Here is a 19,624-nt window from a genome sequence, read left to right as displayed (position 1 = left end):
GGTTTGATTTTGGTTTGAGTTGTCGGGGGTGGAGTCAAGGATCGCCGAACATGTTTGAGCATTTGTAGTGAAGTTGCACAAACCCCCATATATTTTTTGATGGTTGATGCTCAAGTTAGCGTTCCGGTCGTTCGTGTGTGATATTGTTGGTCGAATAAATTGATTGTTCGTGCCGCTGTTGGTAAAACTTGATGGATGTTGGAACAAACGAGAGGTGGAGTCAATGTTGGTCAAACTGCTTGACCGTGTGTACGTTCCATAAGGGGAAGACTCGGATACAGGACGTGTAAAATGAAAATTTCAAAATTAGGGACCGTCACGAAATTATGTAAGATTTGTAACATTAATAGGTCCTTTATCTTTCAGTGGATTTTAAATATTTATTTATCAATCGATTCGCTAACTTTCCACCAATTTGCCAGTAGTATTGAAACTTTTGATTATCAACGATAAACTATTGAAAATTTTAGTTCTTCCATGCAGTATGCATCCCCTATATAGCGCGTTCCAACCCGGATAAAAATTTACAGTAACTTGTATGACATAACCCATTGAAATACAATAGATTGTGTGGCAAACAATACAAACTATTGTATGCTTATTGTAAAATGTTCACGGTTGTAAAAGATCTTTATTGTAAGTACATTAAAATAACAAAATATTTAAATGTTTCCGATATATTCTATTATATTTTTATTGTTCGCTTATGTTTAGTATTGCTCATCCAAAACTAAACAATTTTTAAAAGTATTTGGGTTGGATGATCTGGAAATCCGTCTAAAGTTATTGAATTAATATAATTTTGGAATATTTCATGGATTTATTATATTGATGAAATAACAATTGAAAACAATAAAATTACAATAGCTTTGTTTGTTAAATAAATAAAAATGTTATACCGGTTCTCAAGTATATATTTTCATATTGCAGGTCTAGTTGCAGGTCTAGAAATGTTTTGCAATGAAAAAATGATTTCAAAAAAATGAAAGGGAACAAAAACTTTTGCTTATAATTTTACTCGGAGAATGGCTGGATTCATTTGAGCGTGTACAGTTTTGTTTATAATTAGTAAAGAGATGAAAATAATGAAACTGTATGGTGCAGAAAGTGTTTTTTTCATTGCAGTTTCTGCTGCTGGGAAAGCGGTAGATCACTATGGCTTCTGTACCGTGGTGAGTATCTAAAGTGTTGAAGCGCGTTAGAGCATCATTACTGGGCGCGAGTATTTTGTCCACTCTCACTGTACTGTCATTTTAGATTAGTCACTCTTTTCGTATCGGTCACTATTTTCGGTATTTTCGGTTATCATTTCGGTGGCTGCATTCCGTATCGGTGACGTTCGACGTTTGATAGTTCATCAAATTGTAGCGCTGTTATTTGGTCACCTGTCAGCTGCGCTACTGTTTTAGCAGCGCGTTTAGTAGCGACCGGTAAAGTGTCAAATAATGATACTGCGCTGACAAACGGTTTATACTCACCACCGGTAATCGTAATCTTATACTACAAAAGTTCAATGTACATAATGAACGCAGTGGTTCATCCCGAACAAAAATAAATGAAAATTTTATCATCATAATACCTGATGACGTGCCTGGTAACATGTATCCTTGTTCCTTTACAGAAATGGAGCTTATGATAAATAAAATACTGCTGCTTGCTGGTCACTGATTCAAGATCGTTCAGTGGCTACCATTGGCCAATCTCACCAACGGGATATAATAAGAACTGATGCAGGTAATTTTTTCATTTCTTCTCGACGTATTTTTTCTAATAAAACTGACATTCTTTTATAATTTACATTTTCATAGGTTTATATCTATATGTATTGTCTATTCGGAACAAAGTTAGTACGCTTTTTAAAACCGATGTTGGATTTGTCTCCAGATACAGGCAACCCACTTAACTTTGGAAGTAGTGCGCTGGATTCGTCTAAAGATGTACTAAACAACCGGAGGAAAATAAAATAATTTGTAAAACAATTAATTCTATTGTATTTTTATTGTAATATTGGAGCATAATGTATTCTAAATCCTGTTGTATTTCTATTGTAAAACAATAGAAACAGTAATTGAAAACATTTAAAACACAATGTTTTCTATTGTTTTGTCGCTCGAAATCATCCCATTGAAGAACCGTAAAATCAATTGTTTTGCTCCGAATTTTGTATGGAAAATTTTCGATTTTTTTATTGTAAAGATACATAACAACCCCCCTTTTTAATTGTAAAAGTCCCATTTACCATTCATTTTATCGTGGAAAACCATTATTTGTCATGTGATCTTATTGTCAAAATTCCATTATATTCAATGGTAAAAATTATGTTTTAAATGGTGTTGTAACAATAAAATTTATGATATTTTAATGATATTTTTTATCCGGGAATCCTTGGTAATTACCTACTTTTAGGGTATTATCAATTATTGAACTGGCCCAGCTGCTAGACAGTGGGGTCCCTATACTGCCTTGCAGAGTGGGAGATGCTGCTAAAGCTGGGTAGTAGTTTCGGTGCGATGGTTCCTTCTCTTCTATCTTCTTCTTCTTCTTCAATGGCATTACATCCCACACTGGGACATTGCCGCCTCACAGCTTAGTGTTCATTAAGCACTTCCACAGTTATTAACTGCAAGGTTTCTAAGCCAAGTTACCATTTGTGCATTCGTATATCATGAGGCTAACACAATGATACTTTTATGCCCAGGGAAATCGAGACCAATCCAATCCGAAAATTGTCTAGACCGGCACCGGGAATCGAACCCAGCCACCCTCAGCATTGTCTTGCTTTTAGCCGCGCATCTTACCGCACGGCTAAGGAGGGCCCCTACTCTCTTCTATATAGAGCGGAATAATTGGTTCTGTGTCTCAGGTCCTGTGTACCATATTTGGTTTTACGTAGTTTAGCGGTCGTGTCTCGTATACAACAATACAACCCTAATTTTTTATTGACTTAGTCACTATTTTAAGCATAGTGACTAAAAAGTCACTATTTGCATCCAAAAGTCACTATTAAAGTCACTATTTTTCGGAAAATGGTCACTAAAGTGACTATTTTTGTATCGCCTATTAATGTAAAACAAAAAATCAAAACTAAAATCATTTGTAGGTACTAGCCACTGTATTACTACGTTTTGATAGGGCGTGAATTGAACAACTCAGTTGAATTCAATTGACTTGCCAAAAGTTGAACATGTTCAACTTTCTTTTTGTTCAAGTGAATTGAATTAAGGTGCTTACACGTTCAATTCGCGTTCGATTCAAGCGACATGCTCAATTCACTTGTCTTGTCAAAACGTATAGCAAGCCAACACCATCAATAGGTAGGTGAAGGATTCCGCTACCTGTTGATGGTGTTGGTTTGCGTGGGAGAGCTATCAGATTCGTCAAATCGTCGTTTGAATCTTTGTTTACAAAAGCAGATAAGTCGTTTTGAAAATTTTGTCTTGAATTCATACTCTGAATCTGAATCCGGACTTGAAAAAGCTCATTTTTAAAATCATTCATTTGGCTTTGAATTCGTAATCACCTTAACCGACTTTGAAACAGACAGTTCAAAATCAAACTTGCAAACTCACTGGGCCTTTCTGCATGCGATGATTTTCTGAGATCATTTTTTTTTCTTTGTCCGAAAATCATCGCTCTGTCACCCAGTCGGTTTTGTTGGTGTTTGTTTTTCTCGGTGGTGTCGTGTGCCTTTGCGTAAAAACTTTACTCTTTCTTGTGTTTGATTCAAGTGCCTCCAGTTCGTTCACTTTTTACGCTGGAACTGGTATCAGGGAGTTCGATTCATTCCGTGTCTTGATCTCGTCTTGATCACTCGTACGTCGAATCGCGGTCGTAGTTACACAATTACCATTTCAGTGTAATATTCTCTGTGCAATTATATTCAATCGTCATCGTCGCGTAAAACTCGATCGGATTCAGGCAGATCGGTTTTTCGTGATAGTGCGCGGCCCAGTTCCCCTGAAGGTTTTCGAAACCAGAGCAGTGATAACAGCGCTAGTGCATCATCATAGGAAGATTCTAGAAGCAGTTCATCAAAATGGGTGTTCCAAAGGTCTACGTCGTCGGTGTCGGTATGACCAAGGTAAGTGTTGGTAACTTTCCTGCTCTTGTCCATTTCGGTTCCAAGTCATTTTCTCATGCAGCACAACAGCCAACAGGTTGTACGTAAGCGCTTGTAGAGTAGGTTATTGAGAGTGCTGATCAGCAAGTATTCCCCGCGCCGTAATTATTGTGCAATGGATGGAACACTGCATAGCGATGGTGCAAAGGTTATTAATGAAATGTGGAGAAGAGCAGAAATGGGAACCGCAATCCTCAAAACCGGATTAGATGGAACCTAATCATGGAAAATGTTGGCATAGTTGTCTTGGTAATATTTTGGTTTTGGTATTCTTTTATGCTTGTAATTAACTTATGTAAAGTATGATCGAATTAAGGACCTGTAACATGTTCAATTACGCGATCTTGATACCATTTCTTTTGTCGATTATTCAAATAACATAGAGCTGCTCAATCTGAACGAATAGCTGAAGTATATTAGTAAATAGACAATTTCATGACGATGAAAACAGTAAATCATTGTTTTTTTGTCTTTATTAGCGAGACTTTCAGCCCTAGGCTGGCTCGCCTCGAAAAAAAAAACATTGTTATTGTATCCTATATCTGATTAAAATGTCTAAAATTAAGTTATCAATTCAAGACAAAATTTTCAAAACGACTTATCTGCTTTTGTAAACAAAGATTCAAACGACGATTTGACGAATCTGATAGCTCTCCCACGCAAACCAACACCATCAATAGGTAGGTGAAGGATTCCGCTACCTGTTGATGGTGCTGATTTGCGTGGGAGAGTTATCAGATTCGTCAAATCGTCATTTGAATATTTGTTTACAAAAGCAGATAAGTCGTTTTGAAAATTTTGTCTTGAATTGCTTCAAGAAATGTCTGTAGTTAATTTTCCTAAAGGCTACTTATTGCAATCTTCGAGCAAGTATCTCTTCAAAGGCGTCATTATGTTATGCGAAGCTAATCGCTTCAGTAAGTTGCAAATACTCACGTAGAACCGGCACACACAATCGAGATACGACCCTTGAACCTGCGTCGATGATCGCGTGTATTTTATTTATCTTTGTTAATCACAAATAAACTTCACAGAGATTTCAATCACACGAAAACCACCCAAATCACTTTCGAAATTTGAACCCAGTTCAATCACACAGTTTGGAGCAAATGTTGCATGCACTCGCGATCGCGTTATAGATCTCGTAGTAGACTGATCGTCAATGGGAACCGAACGGGAATATCGTGAAATCGTCGACGGCAAAGCAAGATCCTCCAAATACATCCGCGCCACCACCAGTTAGCAAATAAAAACAATCAAAGCCAAACGACCTTTCATCTTTTTCGTCAATCATATGCATAAGCATTTATGCCTAGACTTATTTGTATCGTGTGCGTGGCTACGAACTCGACAAGAGTGGAATGATAAACTTGAAAAATCCGACCTGCTGCTTCTTCGCTACAGAGTGACTCGCTGCTGGTCCACAATTAGCATGCTGACGACAATATGATCGGGCTTCCTTTGCAGAAGGTTGCTTCTATTCGTTTCACAAATTTTATTTATGTAGGTATTCTATATTCCGATACCAAGCACTAAACGAAGCTGGTTCTTGGTTACATCCCCGTCGAAGTATAACCGTCGGCTGGTGCGATGCCGACACCTATAAGGCAAGTCTATTCTTATTAGTCAGTGCAAATGCACAAGTCATTATTAGCACGGGAGAATCGCGGTCACAGAGTCCAATCGTACGATTACGTTTCACCTACTGTCGACGATGACTAGTGTCTATACTTTGCCGGTACTTAGTTTGCATTTCGTTCAGTGCTTCTATGAAGGAGTTCGGGGAAAAAAGCCCGCTAAATTGTAGCAGAAATGGTACCTACTAGAGAATGTTACAGGAAAGGTGTTAAAGCCAACGACGGAAGAATTCACGTGCGATGTAGGGAAGATATTTTATACATTCAACGGCGGCAAGTTGGAATTTAGTTCTGTCGTAAAACGGAAGGAAAAAAAGCTCGTTGATGGATTAAGTGACGTAAGTTTTAATAAGCGCTGTATGGCACCAAAGCGTGTTAAATCTTTTCTGTTTTGTTTTACATTTTTCTTCGTGTTCTAGTATTGAATGAACACATCACATGGAGCAATGCTTATTTGGAATCATCTTTGATCAAATATTTTGAAAAGTTGTAGTACACGATGACATACTATGCATTATTTTTAATAAGCAGTGTCTCTACCGAGTGCTTCCTGTATCCGATATAGATATCAGAGTATAATATGCACTCACTTGCACTTGGTTTACATTTGTTCAAACGATACATCGAGAAGTGAAGCGTTTGTTTGAGAAACTCCATTTTTTACATTTTTGCCAAAATGAGATTTTTACTAGACATGTGCGCCGGTCATATCATCAGTGGCGTCATAATCAATAAATCCTGATTCACTTTTAATGAGCAGTGTTTAGAATAAGATTTCGGTGTCATAGAACTAGTTTGTTAATAACATTTTCAAATGTTATTTCCAATTCAAGATTTTGATCGTTTAATTTCTCAATGTGTCTAAATTTCAGAAAAAATCGATTTTTTTTTCTCCTGAAATTTAGTTAAATATGCCAACAAAGTTCTTGGTGGAGTTTATGAAGGAATTTCTGGAGGAAACAATGATTTTTTTTGACAATTACTACAGGCATTTTTTAGGAAATTTTATTAGGAATTGCTTCGTAAAATCCTATGAGAATTATTGCAGAAATTCATGTAGGTATTCTTTCTAAAATTCATTCAGGGTTTCTTTTAGAAATTCCTTTAGTAAAACCTGCAGGAATTCATTCAGAAACAATTTCCGATGGAATTCCCAAAAGAATTTTCTTAAGGACTTTCCGAGGAAATTCCTGAAGTAATGTCGGAAAGAGTTTAGGAAGGCATTTCCGGCAACATTTTTGGAGGAATTTCCGGAAGAACTTTGGGAAATGAAGGAATTCCCGAAGATAAACCAAAAGGAACCTTTTAAGAAAATTCCCACAATTTTTTTCAAAGGAATTCTCGACAGTATTTCTAAATGCATTTAAAAAGTAATATTAGAAGGAATTTACAAATAAATTTCTGAAGAAATTGCTAAAGGAGTTTTGAATGATTTTCTTAGGAGATCCCCAAATTGTGAAAGAATTCCCGAGGGAAATGTCCAAGAATTTCTTCTTTAAGTTACCTATACCTATACCTATTATGATCGTACATTCCGTGTTGTACGGAGCAAAACCGAATGCATTTTTTAATTCGATGATTCATGGCCGTCTAGGGAAGGAATCAACGATGTATACAGAGCTAGTTTTGTCAGTGTCTATAAGTAGCTTCCTAAAGTTATCAAAAAATTATTGGAGGAATTTTACCCAGAGAATTTCTCTAGAAATTGCTTAAGGTAGTTTTGAAACAATTCCTATGGGAATTTCAGGAAAACTTGTCAAGGAGCTTGCTGAGAAACTCCTAGAGGAATCTCTAAAAAAAAATCGAAGGAATTCAGAAATTATTTTTCAAAGAAATTCCTAAGCAAATTCTCGAAGCTGAAAGAAATTTCCGAAGTGATCCGTAAATGAATTTGTGAAGGAGTTTTTTGAGCATGTTTGGAGGAATTCTGAAACAATTTCCTAAGGAACTCCTAAAACATTTTCTGAGGATATTTCAAAAGGAAATTGCGAAGGATTTTCAGAAGGTATATCTGAACGAAGTCCAAAGAAATTTTCGGAGAAATCTAAGACTGTCAGAAGTTTCTTCAGGAGTTTGGAAAATTCTTCAGGAATTTCTTCGGATATTCCTTCAGGAACTTGTTCAGGAATTCTTAAGGAAATTTCGTCCTAGAAATTTGCAAAAGAAACCCAAAAGAGTTCTTAGAAGATTTCTGAAGGAATTTTCAAGAAAATACCTTAACGAATTTCCCAAGGTTTTCCTAAACAAATTTCTAGAGAAATGCGTAGAGAAAATTCCGAACTGATTCCTGAGAGAAATTCCAAGGAATACCTGAGATAGGAGTTTTTGTAGAACTTCTGAAGGGAATTCCTGAACGAATCTTCAAAGGAATTTCTGGAGGAAATTGCGAATCAACTAGGGCAGGGGGGGGTTTTATGACTGACTAGGCTCAAATTTGGCCTAAACATTCTTTGCATATCAAAGAATATTGTGGCCAAATTTCATAAAATTTGGTCGACAAAAACCCCCCTGCCAATAATAGAACAAAACCTGCCAAAGCCGTCTTTCCCCCTACTAGGAAAAATTCCGAAGGAATTCCTGGAGAAATCTTGGAATTACTTCAGAAATACCAGTAGGCATTAGGAATTTCTTCATAAATTCTTTTGAGAATTCCTCCAGAAATTCCTTCAGAAATTCCTTAGGAAATTCTTTCTTTTAGAAATAGTTTCAAAAATTCCAACCAGCGGAAGGCAGATTTTAATACAGTTCTGCATAAGAACCTCACAGAAACTGTATAATAATTTGGCACATACAATTTCGGAAGATTTTAATACAATTGCTATAATGAAATCTTACAGATTTGAATTATTTCAATACAATATCTGTATAAAAAGCTTACAGAATTGTATATGCCAAGATTTTATACAATAATTGTTAGATTTGATTTTTGGGTGCAGTTTCAACGTAAATTATTTTCGAAAATCCATTCAGGTTATCTTTTAAAAATGCCTTCGGAAATTCATTTAGAAATTCTTGCACAAAACCCTCCAGGAAAACCCCTCCAAAAATTCATTTGAGAAAACATCAATATTTTTTTCTTAAATAAACTAAAAAAATCTGCCAAGATTCCTTCGGATTTTCTTCCAGGGATTTCTTTAAAAGTTTCTTCGTAAAGCCTCCGGGATTCCTTCGTAGATTTCTTCAGAAATTCTTCTAGAATTTCTTCCAGGAAATCATTTGAAGATTAATAAGAGAATAAAATAGTTTCCAATGGTGTTGATAATTGAATTATCGAAAAGATGAAACAGAATAAAATAAACAATACTAAAAAAAATCCGAAGGTATAACTGAAAGAATTTTGGAAAGAACCCATGAAGGCATATACGAAGGAATTCGTGCAGGATGTTCTGAAAGAACTACCGGAGAATGTTTTAAAGGAATTGCTGGAAGAAGTTCTGAAGAAATTCCTCAAGAAATTAGGAAGAAATCCCTTATGCAATATCTGGAAGAATTTATTTAAGGAATTCATGGAATAATTGCCGAAGAAATTTCATAGTGAGGCATTGCTTAAAAAAGTTTAACAGTTGTTGAACAATTTTTAAAGCAACTCATAATAGAATTTCTTGAGGAACTCCTTAAGAAATATCCGGAGGAATTGCTAAAGAATCTTCCAAAGTAATTCCTTAAGTAGTCTCCTAAGGAATTCCTATCAAAATTTTCGGAATTTCTCAAACATTTTTTTTCGTATGCATTCCATAAAACATTTATTTGGTGGGGCATCGCTTGGTGCAAGAATAATAGCCGTTGAGAACAATGGTGTGATTGCATCGTGTGATGCCCCACCTCTGTCAATCCGTCATGGAGTTCCTCGAGGTCCATTATGAGTACCACATTCATGTCCACCCCGGCACGAAGCCGCTCAAGGCTTTACTGCGAGGGCTCCACGACATGAAGGAAGGGGATCTCATTGCGAACTCGAGAGGTACGGCCTGAAACCAGTGGCCGTGCACAAGTTCGCTCGTCACGACAAGACGAGGAGATATCACGACCAGCTTTACCTGCTCCACCACGTGGAAGGACCTGAAGCTGGTCGGCGTTATAAATTACACCGTCGTTGACTGGAAGCGATATCGGCCAGTGCACCGCGACGTCACGCAGTGCACCAACTGCTTCACACCAGTAACTGCCGCATGAAGCCGCGCTGCAACAAGTGTGGCGAAGCTCATCGGACCGAAGAGTATGACAAGATGGAGCTGGCTGATCCCAAATGCGCCTCGAACTTTTGGTTACTTGGGCGTGTTCCTGCTCTCAACGAGGCGCTGCAGCATTGATTGAAGCTCAGACACCACGCGCGAATGGCCTCCACTTCCTCCCCCGGATTCCGTCGTCAGGACAATAAACCCCTTCCGGCCGAGGGTGACCCACCGCTCTACACATCGGAGCAGCTAGTTCCGATTTTCACACAACTGGCAACGTGACTACGCGGGTGCAGCACACGCTTCGACCAGATCTTCACCCTGGGCATGTTCGTCATTGTGAATGGCTGCTAGGGTGGATCTGGTCAATTGGTACGCTTGCTCACTTAAGAGCAAAATCATTGAGCTGACTGGTTTCCTCGACGACAGAGGGATCGACGTCCCAGTCAACACAAACTCGTATATGATGCCACATAAGATGTTGAAGTGGAGACCATATACGTACAAGTTTTATGGGGAAGTACGTATATCGCCTCCACTTTAGCATCTTATATGACATCATATACTGTGTTGCCTGGGGTGGCCTTCATCACGGAAACGCACCTGAAGCCCGATGTGAGTGTACGTATTTCGGACTTCCGTGTGGTGAGACTCGATCGGTTCTACTCCATGGCAGGAGGTGTGACTATCGCACTGAGGAACAAAGTCAATCATCGTCTGCAGCTCAAGATCATCGAGGCCGTTGGGATAGAAATCACCACTTCCGTCGGAGTAATCACCCTCATCGTGGCCTACTGCCCAACTCAAGCCAAGGAGATCGATGGTACATCAGCCGCCCTTCGGAGAGACATTGTCAACCTTACGCGGCGGCAAGGTCAGTACATTATTGCCGATGACCTGAACGCGAAGCATCAAGCCTGAGGCAACAGTCGCGGCAATCGAAACGGTGCCATCTGGAGCAATGACATGGAGGAAGGCCACTTCACGATCCTGAGCCCGGATTCCCCCACTCGGCTGAGTCGGTCCGGAGTTCATGCAACGTTAAACCTGAACAGAACCAAAATAAACGATCACATCTCGCAACCGATCGTGTACCAGGAGCTTAGCTCGGATCCTTATCCGGTGGTGGCCGAAACCGTCACCAACTCTCCAGAAAGCACTACCATTGAGTGAACTGGCAGCGGCTTCAGCAGTGCGTCGACACCACCATCGACTACGAGGTGCGTCCGGATACGCCAGAAAGTATCGACCGCCAGCTGAGCGCCATCGAAGAGGCAACCAAGAGCAGCATGTTCCAACGGCTCGTCAGGTAAGCAATACCCTAACCGTCATTCGTCTTCGCAAAGTGGTTCGCAGACAGTACCAACGTACTGAGCTGACTGCACTCAAAATCCGTTGCAATCTGCAAGAAACTCCAGAAGACGGTATTCTGGCTCTGTTCGCAGATGACACCTCCATCTTATACAATGGTAGAGTGATCAGAGCGCTAGTGGCAAAACTACAACGAGGCCTGGAAGCCCTGGCAGAGTACCTGTAAGATCTGTGTCAATGAGGTGAAGACCCATTCTAAATCCCCTAAACTTGTTCCGCCCTACTTGATGAAATTTATTTTCAATTTCACCAATTAATTCTTCGCAAGAATTTACAGTTAGCAATTTATTAAAAAAAAAAGTTGAACACAGTTGGATTCGAACCTATAAAGAACATCAATAAAAATAGCATTGGAAGGCGCTCACTCTTGCCCAGGCATTGAAAAAAATCAGATCATGAGTAAAAATCGACTAAATTCATGCCAACTTGATACTCTACTGCGGCCGAATCGATGATGCTTCCTAGATCGCTGAAATTTGGCGTTTATTGATTCAAAGTTTAAAGATCTTCATCGCTCACCAATAGGACGAGACCAGTGGCATTCTAGCTAAAAATCCGCTGGAGGCCCTTTCAAATCTTTTCAACAACACTAGTACACCTGCTGGTATAAATTGCGATATTGACACTACCAAACGAGAGGTGGCGATGCTGCGTATTTATATCAATGTAATTTTGCATATACAGCAGTGACAACTGTCGTTGAATGGCGTAAGTTATGAATGTTACTTTTGTACACTCTAGGTGGAGAGCAGTCATAAAGAAATTTGTAGTAAATCGCTCGAGTTTAGTATGGAGCTGTAATCAGATCTCATTTATTGTTTAAAGTTGAAAAATGCAATGAGGGTATAAAAAATCAGAAAAATATTTGTAACTTTTCTACCTAGGTCACATATCGCTGTGATGCGTAATTAATGAGAACGGATGATTTGTCCATACAAGAAAATTAATTTTACTACAAATGTAGTGGCGCCATCTCTTTCAACCAGCACCTTTGGCCATGTCCTATAGGAGACAACTGAGCGAGGCAAATCACTTGGTAACCTAACAATGAGTGTTGTTACGACACGCTGTTAGAAAAATCTTTTCAGACTTAAGAAAAATTAGTCCGCTATGAGAATGGAACTCTGATACACTGCATGGGAGGCTTTCATACTTTCTCTCCTCCATCCCAACAACTTGAAAGCAGAGTGAATAAAGCAGAACACCTGATGTGTTTTGATGTTTCAGTTTTATTCTAGTAGGTAGAGCAAGCGTAACGAAAAAGCTCAATTCGTAGCTTCCATGGATACCATACCAAGTTTGGCTTGGTGAACTCTGTTGCTCGTTGTTTACGCAGCAACGATCGCTCGTAATCGTTGTTTGGTATCCATTTGAGCAAGGCTGTTCACTCACTGGTGTAGAATGCTATGATTGAATTAGATCAATACTCGTCCGCTTCACTCACGCTTTCAATGCCTACTCTTGCCACACCATCACATCGACTGCTCATAGGGGTTAGGTTGTGATAGTGGCACGAAAAGGATGGAAGGAGTGATAAAAAGAGCAAATCAACTTTTCACTGCACTGGAAGTAAGCGGAATCTCGGCAAAAAACTGCGTGCAGAGGATTCGTGAGGATGAGTGAGAATTACGATCTCTACTAAACACATAGAATGCAGTGATAAGCTATTCATGCTGGAGCGAACTCTCCAATTAAACTAGACGCCGTTTGAAGTGTCACTACTAGTGACACTTCAAACGGCGTCTAGTTTAATGACACGTTTTATAGACCACCAAAGACCTGCTTGAACATGCTACCTTCAGTATTTGCGTAATTGTTTATAGTCAAATGTAATCAACCCCACTGCATATTTTTATCGCTATGCAAAAACAATACTTTTAATCTTATTTTATAACATTCTGCAAGATAAAGCGCTTGAACTTTCATCCATTGGGTGGCTTTATCTACCCGATGATTCGCTATTTTTGTCCTTATCAGCAACGTTGTTTTGAACCGACCAAAGTCGTTTTGACCCACTCGAAGCATTTCTTAAGCAAGCTTTTCATCCCATTAGAAAATAATTGAACTGATTTCATTCTCTCATACCTTTGAATAATCGATCTCACCATGCCTATTTCTGATCAAAGTTCGAAAAACCCGGCCGCCGGGAGGACTTTGATTATCCACAGATGGCCAAGGAAGCCGTGACAAAGGCGCTGAACGATGCCCGTATTCAGTACAAAGATGTTCAGCAGGCCACTGTGGGATATGTCTATGGCGATTCGACCTGTGGCCAGCGTGCCCTGTACGAGGTAGGGTTCACCGGTATTCCAGTCTACAATGTCAACAACAACTGCTCGACGGGTTCGACGGCACTGCTGCTGGCCAAGCAGCTGATCGAGACCGGAAACAATGACTGCGTGTTGGCGCTTGGGTTCGAAAAGATGGAACGGGGCTCGCTGACCTCGAAATACATGGATCGTACCAATCCGGTGGAGCTGTTGGTGTCCGCCATGGCGGAAAAGCACGATATCACCGGCGCTCCCATTTCCGCGCAGCTGTTCGGAAACGCCGGGCTGGAGCATATGCAGAAGTACGGCACCAAGCCAGAACACTTCGCCAAGATTGCTTATAAGAATCACAAACATTCCACCAACAATCCGTGAGTTGTCCTAGTTTTAGATCACTTGATCCTAATTCAGTGTTTCTCAAATATCGATAACATTGTTGAAAACTTGAAATGAGCATATAGTGATCTTTAGTACAAGATTTGAGAACCTCTGACGAAGAAGTAGTATCGGTTGCCTTCATTCAGGCGCATTGTGTTTTTTGTAGCTATTCGCAGTTCCAGGATGAGTATTCTTTCGAGCAGATTGTTAAATCGACACAAGTGCACGAGTACCTAACGAAACTACAGTGCTGTCCCACGAGTGACGGTGCCGCTTGTTGTATTCTCGCTTCGGAAAATTTTGTCAAGCGGTACGGTTTGGAAACCCAAGCCGTTGAGATTGTTGCCATGGAAATGTCCACCGATTTGCCGTCATCGTTTAAGGTGAGTGTTCATAATAGATGCATAGATGTTCAATATTAATAATTCTAAGAATATCGCTAATGATTTTTTTAGTATGTAATTAATCATATTGAAAATCCAACAACTGACAACTCTTTAAATTTTAGGAGGGCAGCGCAATGAAAATCGTCGGCTACGACATGACCCGCAATGCAGCCGAGAAAGTCTTTGCCAAGTCGAACTTCAAGCCTCAGGACGTCGATGTAGTGGAACTGCATGATTGCTTTTCTGCGAATGAGTTGATCACATACGAAGCGCTTGGTCTATGTCAACCAGGCAAAGCCGCCGAATTCATCGATCGGGGAGATAACACCTACGGAGGTCGAGTCGTTGTGAACCCGAGTGGAGGTTTGATTTCCAAGGGTCATCCGCTGGGTGCTACGGGACTGGCACAGTGCAGCGAACTATGCTGGCAACTGCGGGGCGAAGCCGATAAGCGACAGGTTAAAGGGGCTAAGCTGGCTCTGCAGCACAATATTGGCTTGGGAGGTGCGGCCGTGGTGGCTCTGTATCGACTTGGATTCCCGTATGCGAGGAATCCGATCAACAAGAATTTAACGGCGGCGGGTATGCTGAAGGATACCGCTGAAGGTTTCTTGGTGACACCGTACATGAAGTTGCTCGAGGAAGCAATGGGTGATGATAAAGACAATCTGATCGAAAAGGTGCGGGGCATCTACGGCTTCAAAGTTACGAATGGACCCAACGGTGCGGAAGGATACTGGGTGATTAACGCCAAAACCGGAAAGGGTTCGGTTACTTACAAGGGAACAGGTACGTTTGTGCAACTTTATTATATGTATTAAGACGATTCCGAGTTGAGTGAATAGCCAAATTCTGCAATTTTAGCTTAGAGATTAACTGTTAAGGAACCGGCTGAGTACCTGATATCTTTTCGAATTTGGGAGAAGCCCATTTGGCATAAGGCCGTTTGGCATAACAACTTGAATGTCTAAAGGCCATTTGGCATGGAGACCATTTTGCATAATCGTTGAAAAGATGTATTAAATACAGTGGGCCGTTTGACATTACGACAATTTGGCATAATGCCCACAAAATAAAAGTTAATCGTATGAATATATTTTTTGCATCTTCAGAAATATGTATTTGCCCGGAATAAGGCAAAGAGTACATGACCCCTTCTTCAAAAGTACGCAGTTGTTCGGAGTAAAGTGAAGAGTGTATGATTTCCGCAAAAGAGTAGATAACTTCTTATTTAAAAGTACACATTTGCCCAGAATAAGGCAAAAGAGTAAATGATTCCTTTAAGAAAATTATTTTGAGCTTGTTAGTGGAATGTCCTCACTTGTAATAAGACGAGTTTGTACAATCCCATTCTATTCCACCACTTAATTGTACCTTGACAGATACGTATTTCGACCTCAACAGTAAGGTCGTCTTCAGTGTCTCGTACTTCACTCGACTTCAAGTACGAAACACTGAAGACGACCTTATTGTGGAAACACGCATCTTACGGGCAAATGGAAATTGGCTATTTCTTTAAAAATTCACATTTGCCACGAAAAAAGCGAATCAATAGATTATTACTTCATTTAATCACAAATATACCCGGAATTAGGCATAAAATTGAATTACTCCTTAAATACGCATATGCTCAGAATGAGGCATTAAGACAGATGACGCATCTGCCTAAATTTTTTAAAATGCTTTGGATTTTTATCCCATATGGTCGTTATGCCAAATGGCCCTAAAATCATTATGACTATTTTTTTTATTATACCAAACGGTTGTTATGCATAATGGTCCTTAGCTATTAAACTTGTTATGCCAAATAGCATTATGCCAAACGGTATCATGCCATCTGGGGTAGCCCCTCGGATTTGAATTCATGATATTGAAATGATTTTAAGTTGTAGCAAGTTGAAACTCTGTCAGATCCACGATTATGATGGTCAAAATCTATTGCAGGGGATAACGGGTTTTAGCAATGGAGGGGAGAGAGAGATTCCGACTTTTTTTAGGCTGGGTACCCACAAAACTGCAATGTCCATATCTTTCAACAATTTTGGACGAATTCGTTTAGGATTTTTTCCCTTATCGTGCAGACATAAAGATGGTTCTGTCCATCAACTCTGTTTTCCGGGAAATCCTAGATTGCCTTGCTTTAGTTTGATGTCAATCAATGATCGTGCATTTCGATAGGTACCTTATTAGTCAAACAAGTATCAAACTTCTTGAAATTGCCTCAGCAGATTGCATCTGATTGTTTGAGGGTTTACCTAAGTCTAAAAGTTTCCATTTCCACACAGTTCCTCTTAATTTATATATTTTATTTTGTTTACGGAAAATGTCTTAAGGCAATAGGGATAAGAAAAAGCTTCCTTATGATGGATAGGCGCTGGACTGAAAGAGGCATAAAAACTCAATCGACGGGAGAAGCTTTTGTTTACAAAAGCAGTTTCGCCCTTTTGAAATGTTGGTGCCGAATTGTTTGTTGTAGCAATGTGGAAGCAAACTAAGTCCTAGTACCAAACCAAGATAAGTTCAATATATCAATTTCACTGTAAGCGAGAGGAACGTGAGATCACAGATCACATTAATTTTCTCAGTGAATCCAGCTTGCTATAATGAACCATTCCTAAATAGTCAAAGCATTTTAAGACAAATTTGAAGAATCTACCGTTTCTACGGATGTTCCAGAATCTTTGAAAGACTTTGTTACTATTTTGTTACAAAAAACGTTTTTTAAATGGTTGTTGTAACTGTTCACGACGAATTGCAAACAAAGACTATTTCTCTTCCTTTACTTCCAACGAACCACTCCACTTAGTAGCCAACGAATAATGCTCGTGAGGATTTTACTTCTACACTACTTTGATGAACTTTTTTTTAAATCTCATTTTCCTAGGACGAATTGCAAGAATTGACTTTTGTCCTAGATGTTCCGATTCTTCCGGAGGATCACTTAGTGTTAGTGAGTGGTCCTTGCATTGTTTTTGCTCTCACATTTGCTACAACAGCAAACGACTGATTTCAAGATTTGGACACTTCTCATAACTTATCGGAGAACATGTAGTTTTTTTTTTATAAGTAACGATTTTTCTAGGGAGAACTTCAAGAATTGGTGCCTTTCGTGGATGTTCCGGAATCTCCAGAGGATCACTTAACAGCCACCCGGGGTGAATGACTGCATTGTTTGCATTGATTTGACTCTCACAATGCTAAAACAAACAATTTATGAAAATTAGCAGCTTTTTTAGGAAGAATTTTTAGAATATGACACCTATCCGAATGTTTCAGAGGACTGCTCACATGACACCCTGGATCAATTTGTGATCCTTGTAAAGGTTTTCACAATACTATAACAATCGATTTGACAAAGTCGTCACTCTCTAAAGCGAGTTTCAAGAATTGGCCACATCTCCGGATGTTCCGAAGGATCACTTAATGGACAATGAGTGGTTCTTGTATTGATAAAGAAATTTGTCCTTAGGGTCAATTTCATCCCATCCGATTTATGATTAAACAGTGCCTATCCATATGACTAAACTCGGCTGAAGGTCATCATCTTCCATTTCACGACGCATTTTACCCTCTTGTGCCCATCAGTTTACTATTGAGAAGTATTTTACGGTCGAGAAGGTCATTTGGCAGAACGCCATTTGGTAGAATAGTTGAAAATGTGTGAAATGAGAAATCAAAAATAAAAATTGCCCCCAAATTGATTTCAAATGCGTTTTTGAACCAAAATGATTTTTTAGCAAATGAGTGAAATGATGCGTTTTAGCATGAAAAATTCAAGCGTGATGCATTCCTTTAAAACCGCAGACGATTTCGTTCGCACGGGAGCGCTCGTTGATTGAGATTTATGAGTGATTTTACCAACACTGCTGAGAAATGAGAAGTAAGAAGTGTCTTAAAGTCTGAGAGAAGTGAAGTGATAGATGAGAAGTGAGAAATAAAGTATAAAGGAATGTTATTTATTTCAAATTGCTTACTTCTCACTCCACGTTTCGCTTCTGACCTCCCACACCTTATTTCTCACTGCTCATCCCTCACCTCGCACTTCTCACTTTTCACGTCTTATTTCTCACTTCTCATCTCATCTCACGACCCTAGCATGCTAGAAATGTGCTTTTACTGCTAATGAGCTACGAACTTGCAACTTAACGGATACTGATGAGTGATGAGCCCAAATTCCCAACACTAGATGTTTTTTTTTTCTGTCATAACTTTCTGATACATAATCTTCTTTTTTCAGACAAGCCCGACGTCACCTTCATCATCAACGACATCGACGTGGTGGATCTGATTTCCGGCAAGTTGAACCCCCAGAAGGCCTTCTTCCAGGGCAAAGTGAAAGTGCAGGGAAATATGGGACTGGCAATGAAACTGGTGGATCTGCAGAACCGCGCCAAGTCTCGCATTGAGGAACTCCGAGCGAAGCTGTAAACTCATTGTTTTTGGGTTTTATTAAAAATCTAGGTTAGAATAAGATACAAAGTAAAATAGTTGTCCTTACTTGGTTTCGTCGAGGCATTTTTAAAATGTGGTGATTTATTGTACACATTAGATTCAGATATTTTTTACACATAATAAAATTCATATTGGTGATAGTTAAATACAACATACTTTCTTTATTTCATTCAAACCTTCCTAAAACTCAGTCAACTTGTAAAGTGCACTAGCAACAGACCTCACGCTCACAGGTATAATTTTGTTATATTTCCAATATTAATTTTGAATCAATTTGAGATTATCTAAAATAAAATTCTAAATTTAATATGGATAGCAGCAAACACAACATATTAATGCACTTAGAAAACGATTCTATTGATGTCAGGCATCCCTACTTACTACAGTCTCTTTTCGTAACTCAAACTTATCCACTCCACTAATTGGTTTTAACCTTGGGTTCGCTGAACGCCGAAACGCCCCGGCAGCAAACACGCTTGACCAACCAGAACCAGCACAGGTGGTACACAATGTTGAACGCATGCAGGGCAATGTTGACATCCAACAGGTGGTACACATACCACGGCAGTTCGGTGGAGTGCGACTTGGCCAACGGGAGACCTCCGGTGGCGATCACGTGCTCGCACCACCAGACAGCCGTTTGGATCGGGGTCATTGGCCGGTTACGGTAGGAGTATGAAACCTGCTTGGCATTCTCCATCGTGGTCGGTTCGAGGGCCTTCTTCAGCGATTCGTAGACCGTGTCGCGGGTGATTTGTTCGTACGGCAAAACCACCCCCATTCCGCGGTGTTCCATCGCAGCGGCATTGTTGTACTGTGGGAGAAACGATTATAA

The 19,624-nt window shown here is 39.6% G+C and overlaps 3 protein-coding genes and 1 long non-coding RNA gene across 5 annotated transcripts in view; 2 read left to right on the top strand and 2 right to left on the bottom strand.

Annotated features, from left to right (window-relative positions):
• The window catches only part of LOC134213676 (UDP-glycosyltransferase UGT5-like), a 91,183-nt gene extending 85,705 nt beyond the window's left edge, over positions 1-5,478 (bottom strand). Inside the window, exon 1 of the mRNA XM_062692943.1 lies at positions 5,057-5,478. The gene's annotated coding sequence lies outside the window, so the exon portion shown is untranslated. The remainder of the gene's footprint in view (positions 1-5,056) is intronic.
• LOC134218104 (uncharacterized) lies at positions 1,078-1,946 on the top strand. Its single transcript, XR_009981256.1, has 3 exons — positions 1,078-1,172; positions 1,622-1,734; positions 1,809-1,946. It is a non-coding gene; the product is annotated as an uncharacterized LOC134218104 (long non-coding RNA).
• On the top strand, positions 3,681-18,940 carry LOC134213677 (sterol carrier protein 2). Its single transcript, XM_062692944.1, has 5 exons — positions 3,681-4,081; positions 13,430-13,944; positions 14,118-14,334; positions 14,460-15,126; positions 18,575-18,940. The coding sequence occupies exons 1-5, from the start codon at positions 4,037-4,039 to the stop codon at positions 18,763-18,765; spliced, it is 1,635 nt and encodes a 544-aa protein (XP_062548928.1). The 5' UTR covers positions 3,681-4,036; the 3' UTR covers positions 18,766-18,940.
• LOC134213678 (UDP-glycosyltransferase UGT5-like) overlaps positions 18,925-19,624 on the bottom strand; it is a 47,701-nt gene continuing 47,001 nt past the window's right edge. For both annotated transcript variants that reach the window (XM_062692946.1, XM_062692947.1), the window contains one exon: positions 18,925-19,603. In XM_062692946.1, the coding sequence (XP_062548930.1) occupies positions 19,208-19,603 (396 nt within the window). In that variant the 3' untranslated portion in view covers positions 18,925-19,207. The remainder of the gene's footprint in view (positions 19,604-19,624) is intronic.

The sequence above is a fragment of the Armigeres subalbatus genome, chromosome 2 (genome assembly GCF_024139115.2).
Source record: "Armigeres subalbatus isolate Guangzhou_Male chromosome 2, GZ_Asu_2, whole genome shotgun sequence".
Classification (NCBI taxonomy): Eukaryota; Metazoa; Arthropoda; class Insecta; order Diptera; family Culicidae; genus Armigeres; species Armigeres subalbatus.
Note: the sequence above shows the minus strand (reverse complement) of the source record. Positions and strands in the feature narration are given on the sequence as shown.